Genomic DNA, 16,931 nt, shown 5'->3' with positions numbered 1-16,931 from the left:
TATATACTTAACAACATAGTCTACCAGCGCGTCTGTCTGAATGCGATAAACTAAAACTACCCAAAGATTTCGATGAAATTTTGTATGGGGACAGTTTGAGATCCTAAAAAATATATAGGCTATTTTTATCCCGGAAAATATATAGCGAGACTTTTATTCCGAAAACCCTCGACGCGGGCGGAGCCGCGAGTAAAGGTAGGTACATTTTTAAATAAGTCCATTGCTGGCTTCCCCTGTGGTCCGTGTTAATTTTTTTTCTGATTTTCGTCCAACCAAATAAATAAAATAAAAATAAAGGAGATGTGTCTATATTAACATTGTGTAATATAAATCTAAATAATAACGTAAATGAATCAACCGGCGCCTTATGGATTGAACAATAAATGCTGTTAAAATAAGATAACATTTTTATGAAACCAAGCGGTATCTTTAATGTAATTCATTTCGTATGACGACGTATTTAATTTAGATAGCCGTTATTAAGTTTCTACGATTTGTACTAATTACCTTATTCTATGTTTTTTTTTCTTTATGTGTATTCCCGAGTCAATCTTAATTGTCTGATAAAATTTCATATGATCAAATTTATTTATGAAAATATCTTTATGATAACTTACTTGTAACTTAAATATGCATTATTGTTCACGTGACAATTATTAATTTACTCTTGTTATGTGTACTAGGAACAGGTTGATCAATAACACATTTTTTACAATTAAAACGCAAAAAAATATATTGAAAACAGAACCCCAAGCTAACTTATAATTTTACTTTGATTTGTTACTCGGTATTTTAATATAGGTAAAAATTATTAAAAATAATAACACTTTTTTAATTCATTCAGTTTTGTATATATCGTATCACTTATATTTACTGTTATGTTTGTTTAGGGCAAAAGATTTCTTTGATGCGCCTTGTTTATCTTTTTTCTACCCTAAGATTTACTGGCAGAGAATGTCTACGTCATTACGTCCGTCTATATACAAAATTTTATTATATGTAAAGTGAAAATAAAATAAATATTAAAATTTTACCTTCCAATAAAATTTGTATTATGCTTCCAATGACGTCCGAAGTCCCTTATGAGAGTACATCGATTCTTTCACCTCGCCTGGTCGCTAGATGTCGCTTCTTCCGCTTCCTAGATGCGCCTACAACGCCACCTACCGTTTCCGGTCTGCATCGAAACCACCTCCCAAATACAAGCCGCCAACTTCGTCATTGTACGGCTCATAATGGTATAGCCCCAGGAAGATATTAGACTTCGGACGACATTGGAAGCATAATACAAATTTTATTGGAAGGTAAAATTTTAATATTATGCGTTCCGTTTGACGTCCGAAGTCCCTTATGAGAGAGTGTTTGTTATCTCCTGGTGGCTTGTATTTTTGGTAACGGTAATAAATTAAAACGCAACAATGTGATTGAACATACAATGTAAATTGAAATACACATTGACTAAGATGCTAGGTAAAATCAAAATATCTTCCGATAAGTATTATGAATCAGGTTGAAAATATTGCGATAGCGATTTTTCTGATCTAATCTCTATTAGAATTATTGATCTGTTTCAGATAAAACTTTCTAAAAGTACATTCATGCTGCCAATTAGCCTTAGCTATGATATCATTAATATGGTAGTTTTCTATCCAATTTAAAGATGAGACTGCTGATCTACAGCTTCCAGCTGAAGCCTGAATACCTGCATCAGCTAGAAGCCTCTTTATCCAACCACCAATCATAGCTGCAGTAGCTGGCCTTGTAGGACTTTTAGTTGCTAAGAATAAATTAGTAATATTTTCCCGGGTCCCTTGGGTCATATTTACTAGTCTACGTAACCAATATACTGCATCGATGCTTTTATCCGGTGCGGCCAAAAATGTCCAGCTATATTGTTGATATGAGGATGACAGTTTTCGACCCGAAAACGGGGTGCAAGGTAATAGAATCAGTGTTATCTATAAAATGTTGACTATCAGTATGTAAAAGTGTAAGATCGTGTACTCTACGGCCAGAAGATAATAGTAAAATAGCAGCTGTGTGTCTAGATACTTGATATAAACTATTTAAATTTATATTGCAACTCTTTAAGAATCTAATCAAAATCCTTGCATCCCAAATCGGTAATTGAGAGGGCACCGGTCTTGCCAAGGAAATAGCTTTCAGTATATGTTTTACTATCGGGTTTGCAGTAATTTTAACCTCAGATATTGTTTCACAAACGGATGCAATAACTGATTTATGAACAAGAATCGTTCTGTAAGAGAGACCATCGTTTAAAAATAGATAACCGAGATACCTAGCTACATTTACTGGTTCCGGTAAACGAAAATTAATGCTATTTTCTTGACAAAATCTCACCCATCTACTCCAAATAGGGGCATAAGTCTTTATTGTAGACTGCCTCCAACACGATGACAATAACTGTTTCTCTTGCGGCGTCCATGTATCCGTCAGGGCATCCCACCCGAAATGAGCCAGGCTTCCAGGTGTAACTTTCCGACTTGTGCCGGCGGTAGCATTGTCGTCGTGTCCAAAAGCGTCTTTTCCAGATTTCTGAGTTTCACGGGACGTTTTAGAGCTCGATTCTTCAGGTCTGGCCTCCAAAAAGACTTCGTCCACTTGGGTGCTACGAGAATGTACTGACCTGAGGCTGAATTGAGGTGATCCAGTACCCTGGGTATTAGGCTGGGCGGCGGGAACAGCCATGCAAGTCGGTAGTGCCAGGATCTGCTGAACGCGTCGTGAAAGTAAGCGTTCGAGTCTGACAAGTCTAGCGAAACATAGTTTGCTACGACATGTGCTGTCTGTGACGCAAAGAGGTCTAGGTCTGGCGTGCCCCACATGCCGAACAGTCTCGATGTTTCTTCGCCTGTGAGGTGCCACTCGGCGGCGACGCGATTTCGTGAGAGGTGATCTGCTTCGGTGTTGCACAGGCCTGGTAGGTGGTGAGGCCGGAGCACAATGTTGAGGTGGTCCACTAGTTCCAGCAGCTGTTGGGTCAGATCTAGCAATTGACGTGATCGTGTTCCTCCTTCGTTTTTTATATAAGACACGACTGTTTTGTTGTCGCTCTGAAGAATCACTGTAGAATTCTGGAGCACCTTTGCTTTGGCTGATATAGCGGCTATCACAGCATACATTTCCTTCAGATTGCAATGCCATTTTGTCTGGTGTTGCTCCCATAGGCCTTTTATCATATCGTTGTTCACCAGGGCTACCCATTGAATGTCCGACGCGTCGGTGATGACGTGGTTCGTCGGCATTCTTTGGAGATGAATCGCTGACTTCTGATTGATATTCTCCATCCACCATTGTAGTTCTGTACATACCTCTTCTGGATACCGAATCTGCGATCGTGGACACTTTCTGAGTTTGTTGCTGTGTCGCTGCAGTAAGCGGCAATGCAACCTTCCCCGGTGGGTGATGAAGGTTGCAAAGTTGAGATGACCTAATAGGCGTTGCGCCTGTTTTAGGTTCCAACTGTCGGCTTCGAGTCGTACTCGCAACATCTGACGAATCCGTTGAATTTTCTCTGAGGGTAGGAACTTCGTGTTGAATTTGGTGTCCCATGTGACTCCCAGAAAATCGATTACCCTCGTTGGTGTTGTAACCGATTTTTCCACATTTATACACCAACCCAGACTGGTCAAAAACTGTATTGCGATTTCGACCTGTGCTGTAAGCGTATTTCTGTCCTGATGTACTATCAGATAATCGTCTAAATAGACCACTAACCTCAGTCCTTTTTTGCGAAGTATTTCTGCGGTCCAGTTCGTTACCGAGGCGAAAATCCGTGGCGCTGCTGCCAGGCCGAACGGCAGACACGTCATCTGTAGCAGTTGACCTTGATAGCTGACCGGAGAAACCGTCTGTGTCGGTCCTTTACTGGCAGGTGGTAATAGGCCTGACTTAAGTCCAGTTTCACCATCCAATCTCCGTGTTGTAGAAAATTTGGCACTTGGTGATGGTGGAACAGATGGAAATGTCTTGGTTTCATGTACTGATTTAATGCCTTCAGATTGAAAATTGTTCGCCTTTTTCCGTTGGATTTCGGAATTATGAATAGAGGTGAGATAAAAGACGGTGTCAGGGGGGCCGGTTCTAAGACTTAACTGAATTAAATTTTGAATTTCGGTTGACATTAACTGTGATATTGGAGTTTGATACTTTGTTAACACATCTGAAGTTGGGAGAACTAATGGCGGCGTCTTGTTGAATGGTATTCTGAGACCTGTTATTAATTTCCATATTGAATTTGGTGGATTGAAAAGAGCCCAAGTGTTTTGAAAGCGTTTCAGACAGCCGCCTGAAAACCTTGTCAAGTCATTTATTTTTATATCCCGATCTTCTACCCTCTGCCTTATATTTTCTCCCTCCCCCCCTCTTCTTGGCTGCCGAGTTACTGTGAATGAATCGTTCGGAATCCTTGTTTTCGGCCCGTTTGGGTTTATAACTGTTATTTGGCTGACCCCGAAACGGCTTTGCGTCAGCAGAGGAGGTCGAGGGCTGTGGCGATTTTGCCCGGTTTCGGGTAGAAGATGGGGGCTGTTTTTGTAATTTATCTACTCCACCAATTTTCTGTAAATATGTTGACAACTGACCGGGGTCAAACATGTACTCACAAGACGGTGGAATTCTACTCAGATCCTCTCTCATATATTTATCTTTTAATTTTTTAACGATATCCCTACGGCGCAATTCTAACACTTCGGCTCGTTTCCCGCAAATCACCTGTAGTATATCGTGAGATACTGTCTTATATTCAGAATCACTACCAAATAACTTGTTTAACTTTTCATAAATAGAGGACGCATTAAGTTGAACGTCCTTAGAGGCAGACCAATCAACTAGATTCTGTAAAGCCGAATTTACGGCTTCATTTTGGGCCAAAAAAGCATTGGATAGCGCTGCAAAACTACGTTCCATTTGAAACCAACGTAAAGGGGCAAAAGGATCCTCCAGACGTCGCAGCTCCTCATTTACTCTTAATTCGGTAAAAGCCGGAAAAGCCGTGTACTTTTTCTGAACGTCTGTATACCGAACCGCGTTCCAATCGGGTGAGTCAAATCTTTGCATAACCTTAATTTTTTCGACACGTGTCTGATTTGCTTTTGGTACGGTCGGTTCTTTGACAGAAACGTCCAAGTTGACAATACTACCCGCATCTAATTTGGGTGGATATAAAACTGTTCATTGGGTATTTGTAGTGAACTGTCCATCAAAACCGTAGTGTGTGGCATGTTGTTGCTATTAGATAAGTTCATTTGCACGTTTAACGGTGGAGCCTCCGTAGATGTAGCTAATTTGGCCGTTAAAATATGATTCAAATGACTCACCAATTGTTGTGACAATATGTCAAACCTTTCCTCCAAATCCCGTGAACTGGTACGTCTTTGGCGTTTCCTTGGTGGCCCTTCTTGATCCGACGAACACTCCGAAGAACTATCGCTATCACTTGAATTAGGCGCGATAACCTCTTTATCACTCATTTTATCACCAAAGAGGTTAAAGTAACGGAAGAAAAACTAATAATGTTTTTAAGTTTTAACTTTCTACTTTAATCTCGAAAGTTAATTTTAATTTAATTTAATAAACTAATAAAAGTAGATTTTTCGTAACGACCGTGTGCTCGGTTCGAAAAACGACGCAACAATGACGAAGTTGGCGGCTTGTATTTGGGAGGTGGTTTCGATGCAGACCGGAAACGGTAGGTGGCGTTGTAGGCGCATCTAGGAAGCGGAAGAAGCCACATCTAGCGACCAGGCGAGGTGAAAGAATCGATGTACTCTCATAAGGGGCTTCGGACGTCAAACGGAACGCATAATAAATATATTCTTCAATAATCATGAACGCTTAGATTGGAAAAGTTGATTTAAATTAGCGCATTCAATAAATCCTATTGGTGTCATGTAAATTAGATCATGTATAAACAGATGTTTTGAAACAGTACCGGGCGCACTTTAAAAACGAACTTGAAAACAGAGTATAATTTGATTTTAATGTAATGAAATAGGAACTTGATGGATGTGGTAAAGTAATATGATGTTATTGTGTAGCCGAATTAGCCAATGAAGGACAAAAAACTGGTGTCTAATGATTGCTTGCCAGGAGATAATTGGAATATTGGGTAAAAAATGTAATTTAGTTTATTACTGTGTTGTAAATTACAAAGGAATCTTGTTAGGATGTTATGATTATTGTTTATTATTACATAAACTATAATAGTCTGATAAGAGTAGGTAGGTATTAAGTGTAGAAATTACAGATTTACTAAATTAGCAAATAGAATTCATTTTTCATTATCTTAGAGCTGAAAACTTTCTATATGTATTTCCTCCTTTTTAGTCTTTATGTGAAACAAAATATTATATTATGTTTAGTAGGGTTACAATAAAATAGTTTCCAAGTGATTAAACTCACATAGACAACTTAGTTAATAACTAGTTGTAAGCAATTTACTTCCCATTGAAGCAACTATATCACCTGCTGTATCTACATAACCTTCACAGAAAAAACACATTAATATATTACCAACAAACATTTTAATTGCAACGAAGCAGGTTGTATTTTATGCATTATAATAAAACTACGCCGCAAAAGATAACAATCAATTTACAACCTTTTCTAGTCATAGTTTAATTGAGTTCCCCACATTATCAATAACACGTCTACGTTTTATTACTCTTACACTACTTACATCCATCCAAATTAATATCCTGTCAAAAGGCTTCACCACACGAGGGCTGAATTTTGTTTTGTCGGCACTCTATATATCATATAATAAAAATGTATTTCTTTACGCGGTATATTTCTTATACCTACTAGTGGCGAAGGGTGAAAATATTGAAAAGGTAAACCGGAATGAAAATTGCCTTAACTAACATATCGCGGCCAATTTAACAGAAAACGAAGACTAAGACAAACGTTTATAAACTTAAAAGGAAAGCCGGTAGGAATCGGTTTGTATTGACGTTTCGCACTGATACCTACATAGTCATATAGAAATTAAATAATTACCATTGTTAAAATTCAGGACGGCCATGGTGTGGTGAGACCCTTAGAACCCCATTAAAATGAAAAACGTTATAACGTCATGTGTGCGCTACGCAGGCCGCGTGCCTTCACTAAGTAGCTGTCAAAATAAATTGTTTAAGTTTCGTACTACGATAGGGCAAGTTTTGTGGCTTAAGAATTCCGTGATTATTTATGGGATCATTTTTTTCCCATGTTAATAAATACTTAAAAAAACACATGGAGGTAAATAAAGTAAATACAGGTAATATTAAACAGGGCGGAAATTTTAAATAGAATGTTTATATACCATTAAAAATATCTAGTATAAAACCGCGTTAGAATATAATTTTATTTATTGTTAGGAGAGAAGCAACAATGTTGTATAGCTACTTCGTGGTGGTATCGATTAATGATTATATTTATCGGATGTATTTTATGGTTACTTAAATCTATAGTCATAAATCTGAAAAGCGGTAACTGTCTTGTTGGGTGAGGCTTCTGTAATAAGGAAATGGTCGTGAAACGTGAAATGAAATCTGAGGAATCTGTTTATTCCTGGTAATCTGGATAGTTATTAAGTACGTGTTCTTCTAGGTATTATTCATGAGTATTTAAACTATATACTAGCGGCTTAATATTTTTTTAAGTTTACAATAAGACTGCTTGTTGCTTGTTGTTGAGTTTTGATTCAAGGTAAGTTGTGACTTCTGATCCGCAATGCCTGATTTCGAAATTTGTTTGTAACATAGCAGGAGATGCTAGACTTTTTTTAGAATTTTACACCTTTTCCCTAAGGATTCTCTCTTCGGAGGTCTCTATAGTGGTCGCGATTTACCATCAGGTGACCCACCAAATTGTTTGTCTTCATTGTACTATAAAACTGACGGTGTAAAGGCGCATGCGCAAAACTTAACACACAACAACAAACTTCAAATTATAAAATATATGGTCAGAAAAGTTCAAACAAGTTATTTAATTTACAAGTTCTGAACTCAAATTATCGATTGTAATTGTTTTCACTAGGCTAATGTAATTGTATATTAAAATATATTTTAAACAACGACTTCAAAACACGTATGCAAACGATTGCCGCAATCTTATAATAAAACCGCTCGTAAACGAATGTTGACTGCGGCGGAAATAACCCTCACGTGCTGCCATGTTCAGCATAATAGTCCAATAAATAATATTATCTAACGTTTCATAATACAGACACCCCGCGGCGCACTTGTATATATTTCAACGATTCAAGCAATCACAAATTGAAATAGCCGTGGGAATAATAGCTGATGTACGCACTCGATGAATAGATGTTTCTTTGATATCCGATCTTAAGGACATCTAAGGTGAAGTTAGCAAACTTGTCCAACGCAACAGGTGGGCATGCATAATTTGCCTTCTTAATTTTGTAATGGAGTTACAGGTGTTTTATGTTCTGAGAAATGCATGGGAAGATGGCTCGCTCTATGTGACTTATCTCCAGCTGTGAATTCATTTAGGTTGATACATATGTATTCTTTTTTGAGGGCAGTTATTAATACTTATCAGGTCCAGTCTATGATGCCAGGATAAAGCATATTTGGAATATATTTCCATCTTATAATATATTATTCAATTATGATATAATGAGGTCCAATATCCATTAAAAAATAACTTGCGTCTTTCAAATATAAAAAATCACCAATTTTTTAATGCTTTACCTAACGATAGAACCCAAGATTTCAGTATCCAAGTGATCAGTATCCTTGTACACCGAGGTGATCATAGTTTGAGTAGCTACTCTGCTGCATTTATCTTATTTATAACACAGATTTATTATTAGCTACTTATGATATATAGAATACAGAACTAGACTAATCGCGTCCCAAATAAAGGAGTTCAACATCTCTGTTCTATGCATAACATATTGCCTCCTGCGCATGAAAGCCGAGCCTTTATATCTTCGTTGTATTGCACATCCAATAAATTACGACGCACCAACGTCTGAGCCTCCGAATATGATTTAAATGACATAATAGTGAATTACTCATCTCGTCGGCATCTCGCAGATCATATTAAAAATATAATTGTTTTCAATGCTCATAAGTTTTGCGGTGCGTGTGAACTCAGGTACTTGTGGGGTAATAACTTTTTAATCTTAATTGCGTATTAATTTTGCAAAGAGAATTATGCTTTGAGGATATGGTCTTGTAAGTAATAATTATTTATAATGATTTAATTAACTAGCATTATACTATGTACATATATCTTTTTACTAATATCATCTTAGAATTATTATATGCGTGAGTATTTTTATAAAATAATACTGCAAATTAAATTATTAATTTTCAGTATTATTTTATAAAAATACTCACTATTTCATATGTCTTAACAAGGCATCGCATATTATAGTCAATGTGATAATCGATATTAAAACAATTATTGAAGACGCGTTAGCGTTTTATTGGTTGGTACAGGTTTAAAGAACGACATAGTATATAGCTTAAGCAATTTATGTATCTTTGAATGATTTATGACTGAAGTCATATTTTAAATAATTTCTAATGTAAAGTATAAAACCATGCTACGGTATCAAAGAGAGGAAGGAAGTAGATATATATTTGTCTTTAAAAGTAACCATAAACAATATATTCGACTATGGATAGTGCTAAGAAGTTTTTATATCGTACTTATTTATTCTTATATTGATATGTATTTTAACAAAGCATACCTAAGATATGCATTACATATCTGCAATATATAACTACGATTTAATCACGAGGTCAGATACATTCAATATATTTTCAATATAAAATGCGTATTGTATTTAAGTTAAACCAAGTTAGAATTTACTTGTCTCTCGTTTTGCAGTATAAATTATACTCTGGAGATAAAACTGCCAACCTGTTCTACATAAAAGGTGGAAGCTTCGGCGCGTGCCGTTTCTTTTATTTTAGGCCCACTAGTACCTGTAAACACACTATGACTTTTTATACGTCTGTTGATATCCATTTTATACCAACATTGAATCTGAAGATTTCTGATACGAGTGACATTTAGTAACTTTTGGAGTGTTTTTAAACATAAGCCCGTCACACGAAGTCTTGAGTCTGCTGCGACATCAATTTTCTCTTTATAGGAACTGAGATGCTTTGATTAGATTCATAATGCTTAAGGTTAATTTCGTCGTATTAAATTTTAAAGGCCGAAATATCCATGCATATTAATTATTTTTACGTTTTTCTTTCAACTGCGAGAACTAATCACTAACTAGACGTGAATTTAAATTCTTTACTTGTCAATACTTGTTTAGTTACCCAGATTAAAGGTGAAACAAAATGTATGAAAAATGGACCTTAAGCTATAACCTTAACTCAGAAACAAAATATACTGATTATGTAAATATTGTATTTATTTTGTTGTGAGGGAACCTACGGCTAATTGTTTATGAGTTGGTTCATCGCGTGCTTCACTACAACAAATATCAAAATATAACAATGTGTTTAAATTGACAATGGATTTAAAGGAACTAAATAAACTTAATAACAAAAAAAAAAACGTAAAGTTTTAAATCATCGCTTAGCGATGTCGCGATAGCGCTTGGAGGCCACTGGACAAACAAGGCGACCAAAAGAACTATGATGGATAGATACGAGGACCTGGTACATATATGGCAATAAAACCTTAAAAGTTTACCTTTAAAGGTATTTGAAATATATATAAATCGTATAATACATATCATATTTCAATAATAAACGCTGACAAAAGTTAGAAGCGCGGCACGACGACGCACTTAAACTATTTGATTGAAGTGATCCAAACTCTTTTGCGACGAGAACAACTGGACACTCTCCATTTATTACCAACGAGTATAGACGGTTGCCCATTCAGACGTCTCGCACTGATAAATTGCTCACAATTTGCATATAAAAGGCTGAGCAAAAGAAATTAAAGTCTAACATTGTCTTCAATGAAATCTTTTATGGAAGTTCTACATTCGCCATAAAAACTATGAGAAATGTCCATTACCGATAGTATATGCAATGTTTTATTGATTGTGTTTTTATTTGTGGAGTAATTAAATATTTATAGTAGCTAGTTGATAAAAAGAGACACTAAAACCACATGTTCTAACTGGGACCCTGGACCAACGACTACTGCTTTATTTATAGTTAGTGGATGCAAAGTTTACAGATCCTATTTTAATAAATTAATGTTCGTCGAAAAGTTTATGTAAATTACATTTATTCGGGTCGAGCCTTCCATAAAATCTGTTTAAATATTGAGTTTGCTTTTGAAATTATCGTGTCGTATATAAAAGTTTAGGTTGTTTTAAAAACGTCACTGGGGTTTCTATTTGTTTGGTTTTCATATTAGAGACGTCGACGTTTTTTTTTGCTGACTTACAACATTTTTGGATCACCCACCCTTTTGGTGTTCAAATTCTACGTAAAACATAAGAAGTTAAACTATTTAACGTTAATCTTTTGCATTTGTAATGACCCACACAATAATGCTTTAGATAATGCTGTTTATAATAATATATTCATGTTCAATAAGCAATGTTGCAAGCTCGCTGCGCTGTAACATTAAAGTTAATACTTAATCATGCGTAGCATTTCCTTTCCGCTCCTGCAGGGTAACGAACTTCCTATCCCATGGGAGGAAAACTACTTTTTATCAAGTGCTAGGCTTGTGTAACTCGTTACATGGAGCCTTAACTTTTTACCTAATATCTATACAAAACGGGTTTCTGATCACTACCATGTTTATAATATGGGTATGGTATTATCGCTCTTACCTTCATCGTGGTAAAGTTTAGTGTTAATTGAATCATGTAAAACCAAAGCAAAACTTTGTCTCGTTAGATAATTATGCACCGGTTATGCCATATGCATAAAAAAAAGTATTTGCAGTTTAATCGTGTCGAACATGGCCATTGGTAGGTAATAGAGTAACAGCCACTTAACAGGCACCTCTGTTCCCATGAGACATTCTTTGGAACAATATGTTTGCCGTTGGAAGATTTCCAAGCGTAAAGTACTAATCGGACGTTTTAAGCGTTAATTGCATTTTATCTTGTGAGAACAGTATGAGAATTAATGATGTGAAACAAGCGATGAAATGGAACCAGTTCGAGATATTATCAGTGATTTTTTATGATAGAGCTACACTGTAGCTAGTTTTGTATAGCCAGCTTGTCAAGTGGTTTATCTTAGAAATTAACGTGAAGCCTTGCTCTGTTGTTTCACCACGTGGAACGATTATCCTATAGCAGTGTATCTATACATTCACCGGCAGTGGTTAATAGAGATAATACACCATCAATTGACCAAGTTAATCGTTTGCTAAATTTCTCATATAAAATTAAAACATTGTCACGATGCGAAAATGCAAATAATTTGTATGTAGAATATTTTTTTGGAAAAGTCTGAATCATAAGGCGTAATAATATAAGAACCATACAAATGTTTCAACAGATGGTAAAATCTTATTATTTTCATTATTTTTATTATTTCATGGAGTTTCATGTATATAATTATTTTCTTGTCAGATACAGATCGCATACGTGTTAGTTACAACTTTAATGGCCTATGAGTCTTTTTATAAAAGTGTTATATGTATGAAGTTATTTTAGTTTGTATGACTAATAATAACCGGTAAGATTAAATAACGTGGGAAAAATATGAGACGCTGCTAAAGACTGCACTCGCGACGTTTATTTTACGACATAAAGTACATTTTATCGAACAATTCAATTTCTTGATGGGTATTGGCATTATTGTACTATGGCCTGATAAGGCAGCTAAGAATATGAGAGAAATATCAGTTGAGCGTTGACAGTAATCTGACATTTATACTACTCGTCTTTGTTTTATCGTGACCGGTGGCGGATCAATAAAGTGCTGATTCTTGTATGTGGTAAACGTTATGTCGACAGTTAACGTATTTTTTTGCGTTAGGCATAAATTAAATACAACACAATGATTTCTTATGTTTACGCGAATGTCAGACATTGAAAATAAAAGTATTTAACGGATTTTTTCACGGTTTTTATATTATTATTTTCAGTCCCCCCCGTGACCATGAAGGCTGCAAGTCTTCGTAACGTCGGGAGAAATGCCGTTTAATACTTTTTTTTTCAATTAAATACAACACAATAAAAATATATTTATATGTTTAGAAACGCGAATTATAAGACTAACTATAGGGTAAGGAGGTCCATATCGTAGCGAGTGTATCTATAATTGCGAAATGTATTGTAAATTTATACGTTCGCGATAATTAAAACTCTTTTCAAATTAGAAGACAATACGCGTAGCAAATGTTATGTAAGTAGCAAAAAAGTGATTAAGTATGCAGGAGTAACGTAATTGGAAGTATTGCTGGAGCGCTAGAGATAGATACAATATAGATAGTGGACAATCTTACTACGCTTTGAATTTTCTCATCGTCGTATTTAAAATATGAATTACTGCGTTACTCCACGACCCATTTCCTCAGAAAGCTTATTCTACCGGTTTTGGAGTAAAAAATAAGTTACAAATTCTAAAATCGGTCAACATAGCTAAGTTTTTTGTATCGCTCACGTCTACTAATTAACTACGCTGTCTATGAAACCGTAGACACACTTAAAATTTATAGTGTTTAATTTTTAGACTTGTGGGCTGATTGAATTGTAAATACAGCAGGTAACAAATTAACCAAAATAATTTTACTTTTTTAAATACGCCGTTAAATTTGTAATTGCGGGTGCATTGTATTAAAACGTTGTGTTTTCACAAGGGTGGGGCGCGCACGATCGCCTCTGGCACCAACTGTTCGGACAAGTTCGTCATTGAAATACGTTGCCATTGTGCTGCGGTTGAATAAATATTTTATTTAGGCGAACCACCCAGCCTGCGACGACCTGATACATGATTGATCCTTGAAGGGCATTACAAATGGACATCGGAATGCTTTCGGCAATCATTTTGTATTATGGCAACTTAACAATGTAATGGCAACTCTATATGGGCATCGAGGTCTTATTTGTAAAATGTATTATTTTTAAACTTTTGCTTTATATTATTAAATGTGATTCAATACGCAAACGCACACTATGTTAGGAAATATATCATAAGATCAATAATTAGTATGAAGAATGTAATAAAATATTTAATTTATCTGACCTATGTATTCTAAAGACGTTATCATAATATTATAATTTTTTAATAAATCATATTCGTTTCGTACCCGAAAGCCAAATAAAATTGCAATGTTTTTACTCATTTTATGCCGAGATTATAATACGTCGTCAGCAGATCACGAGTTTCAGTAGGGTGCAATAAACAAAACGACTAAAGAGCGAGGTAAAGCCAGACAAATGATGTACAATTGCTCGGAGGCAAATGTGTAAATATGGCAGATGTAAATGTGGACTTTTGTGAGTCCTTAAAGATCACCTTTTTCATTTTTGTTTAGATAAAATGACGTTTAATTCGTGTTTCTGTATGGTATTATGTTGTTACCCAGAAGTGATGCATCAATCAATTGGATTTGATGATTTTAATGTGCTTCTCCTGCTGAAATTATCTGTCATGAATTGTCGCCGTTGGCACGAAGTGATTAATGTAAAATATATAGGGTCGTTGCCCCATTGAAGCTACATATTAAATTGCCCTTATCGTGCAATTGATTTAGAGTTAGTAAGTCAGTGCGCGCAAAATCGTTGATCACTCCAATTCGTTGATGAAGGATATTCTGCGAAAGTAATTACTGAATATCATGTTGATTTAATTAAAATAAAATTATTAAAAAAGCAACATTTCTAAGAAACTATACCCGTAATACAGGATCTACGAAAAACTTTTCTATTTAAATAATAAGAAGGAGATAAGCTAATATACCTTTTTCGCGAAAACTGCTTAGCCGCATTTAATTTTAGGAAAAGACTCCTTTGGGCGGAATCAGGTCCAAAACCTAGTACATTAGTAAACCAATTCCTATTAATTAATACTCTAACTTTGTATTATTCTGCATATTATTTTTTTTACTGATAGTATTTTTGATTGTTCATTGATGCGGCGTAATTTGAAATCTTTAAGTTTATTAGATTATTATGACCGTTAAATGCGTACTGCGGCCTAATTACAGACATGCGTAGTACGGCAAAATGGATCAAATTAACCCATTACACTCTCGCTTCGCGGTCTACTTAACTTTGCTCTCGTTTTTATTTTACAAATGATCTTTACTACCCGATATCCATGACTGTGGATAGTTTCGATCAAGATGCAATTATATGGTAATCATTTCGGTACTTCTTATTACATATTAATTAAGGTTAGTTTTTTGGACTCGCTTGAGTCCACTCGTTCAGTGTTCATTATGGGTTCGCATTCGCACCTCGGACTGTAATTTTGTGCACTAAAAGATTCAGGTTTATCGAAACAGTAAGTAGTAGCTATTGTTTTAAGGCGGTGCCTCCAGAAAAATAGCGCGCTAACTGTATTTTCAAAGTGATCTATTTGAAATTTATAATACGTATATAAAAAAATATTGTATGTACTACATCACATTTCCACAATATGTTATGTTTACTTTGGTTGATTAAATTTCTTTATAATGTGGATATTATTTGATTAACTTTATAATAATAGTGCAATTAACATTTTTGATTCCGTGAATATCCTTCTAAAGTACAAATCATGTAAATTTGCAACCAACACTGTTAGTTAGACAATTTAATAAGAAACATTTTGGTAGTTTAAGACTTTCAAAACGGCCCAAAATTGACTTTTAAAGCAATCATGCGGTTCAAGATTGTATTAAGGCTGTTTGTTCGGGCAGGACCTTAAGTAATATTTTGACTCGCGATCTCGCTGGCGTAGTTGTAATTGTACACGGTACGAGTACAACTACCGCGCGAGGTTCTGCGTTCGAATGCCGGGTCGGGCCGAAACAATTGTGATTGGTTTTTCATCATAAAAATTACCTAGTCGCAGCTCGGAGACAGGAAGTTGGCGATGTGATACCCCCGTGCCTCGGAAAGCACTTAGAGCCCTTGGTCCTGCGCCTAATCTCGATCTGGTCATGTCGGATTGCCGTCTCAAAGACTATGAGAGTGAAGGAATAGAGAGTGCATCTGTGGATTGCGCATACACTTGTGCACTGTAATATATCCTGCGTACTAAGCTGATCTCCGTGGAGATTGGCCATTGTACCCGAAATTTGGTTAGGAAGGAATCAATTAATATTTTATATTTATTTGAAAGCGTGACGTTTCAATCTGTGTAGTGAAGAATTGGAGCAACATTGTAACAGATCCACAAACAAGTTTTTTTTAAAGTTTAAAATACTTCATACGTGGAAAATGTATTTTGCAAACAGACTAATAATTTTCTATTCTAAAATATTAAATATTTATTTCAATCCTAGAAACAAATAAAACGTACATTCAAATTCTAGTGTTATTCCGTCAATTCAAAATGGCTAAGCCGAAGCGCAATTTGCAGTTTGTTGTTCAAATAATGGTGAGCCTCTGAATAAATGAATTTGTTTTGCAAATGTTGTTCCTATATGCAATATAAAATGAATTTATGATATTAAATTTGATTTCGCCTTATTTCTTGTGGATTTTATTCTCGTAGGATATTATAACTTGATTTACACTAATGATTTCTTATGTTTACGCGAATGTTAGACATTGAAATTAAACTAATTTTCGGATTCTATCGCGGTGCTAGTATTTTATTTTCTCCCGACGTTTCGAAGACTTTGCAGCCTTCATGGTCACGGGGGACTGAGGTGTTGTTCATCCGTAAAGTCAAAGTTACAATATCTACCTACATTTTACAATTATACAACATTTTTAATTTTTTTAAATTTTAGCTGTTGGTGGTCCGATCTACGCAGAATGAGCTCACAGTGTCTTGAAGTCTGGCAGCCGGTCT

At 35.5% G+C, this 16,931-nt stretch overlaps 1 protein-coding gene across 1 annotated transcript; it reads right to left on the bottom strand.

Moving 5' to 3' along the window:
• Positions 1-1,568: 1,568 nt before the first annotated feature.
• LOC119189336 lies at positions 1,569-3,842 on the bottom strand. Its single transcript, XM_037438608.1, has one exon. The coding sequence runs from the start codon at positions 3,831-3,833 to the stop codon at positions 2,454-2,456; it is 1,380 nt and encodes a 459-aa protein (XP_037294505.1). The 5' UTR covers positions 3,834-3,842; the 3' UTR covers positions 1,569-2,453.
• Positions 3,843-16,931: the final 13,089 nt, after the last annotated feature.

This window comes from Manduca sexta, chromosome 14, assembly GCF_014839805.1.
Source record: "Manduca sexta isolate Smith_Timp_Sample1 chromosome 14, JHU_Msex_v1.0, whole genome shotgun sequence".
In the NCBI taxonomy this organism is placed as follows: Eukaryota; Metazoa; Arthropoda; class Insecta; order Lepidoptera; family Sphingidae; genus Manduca; species Manduca sexta.
This window is presented reverse-complemented; position numbering and strand designations above follow the sequence as displayed.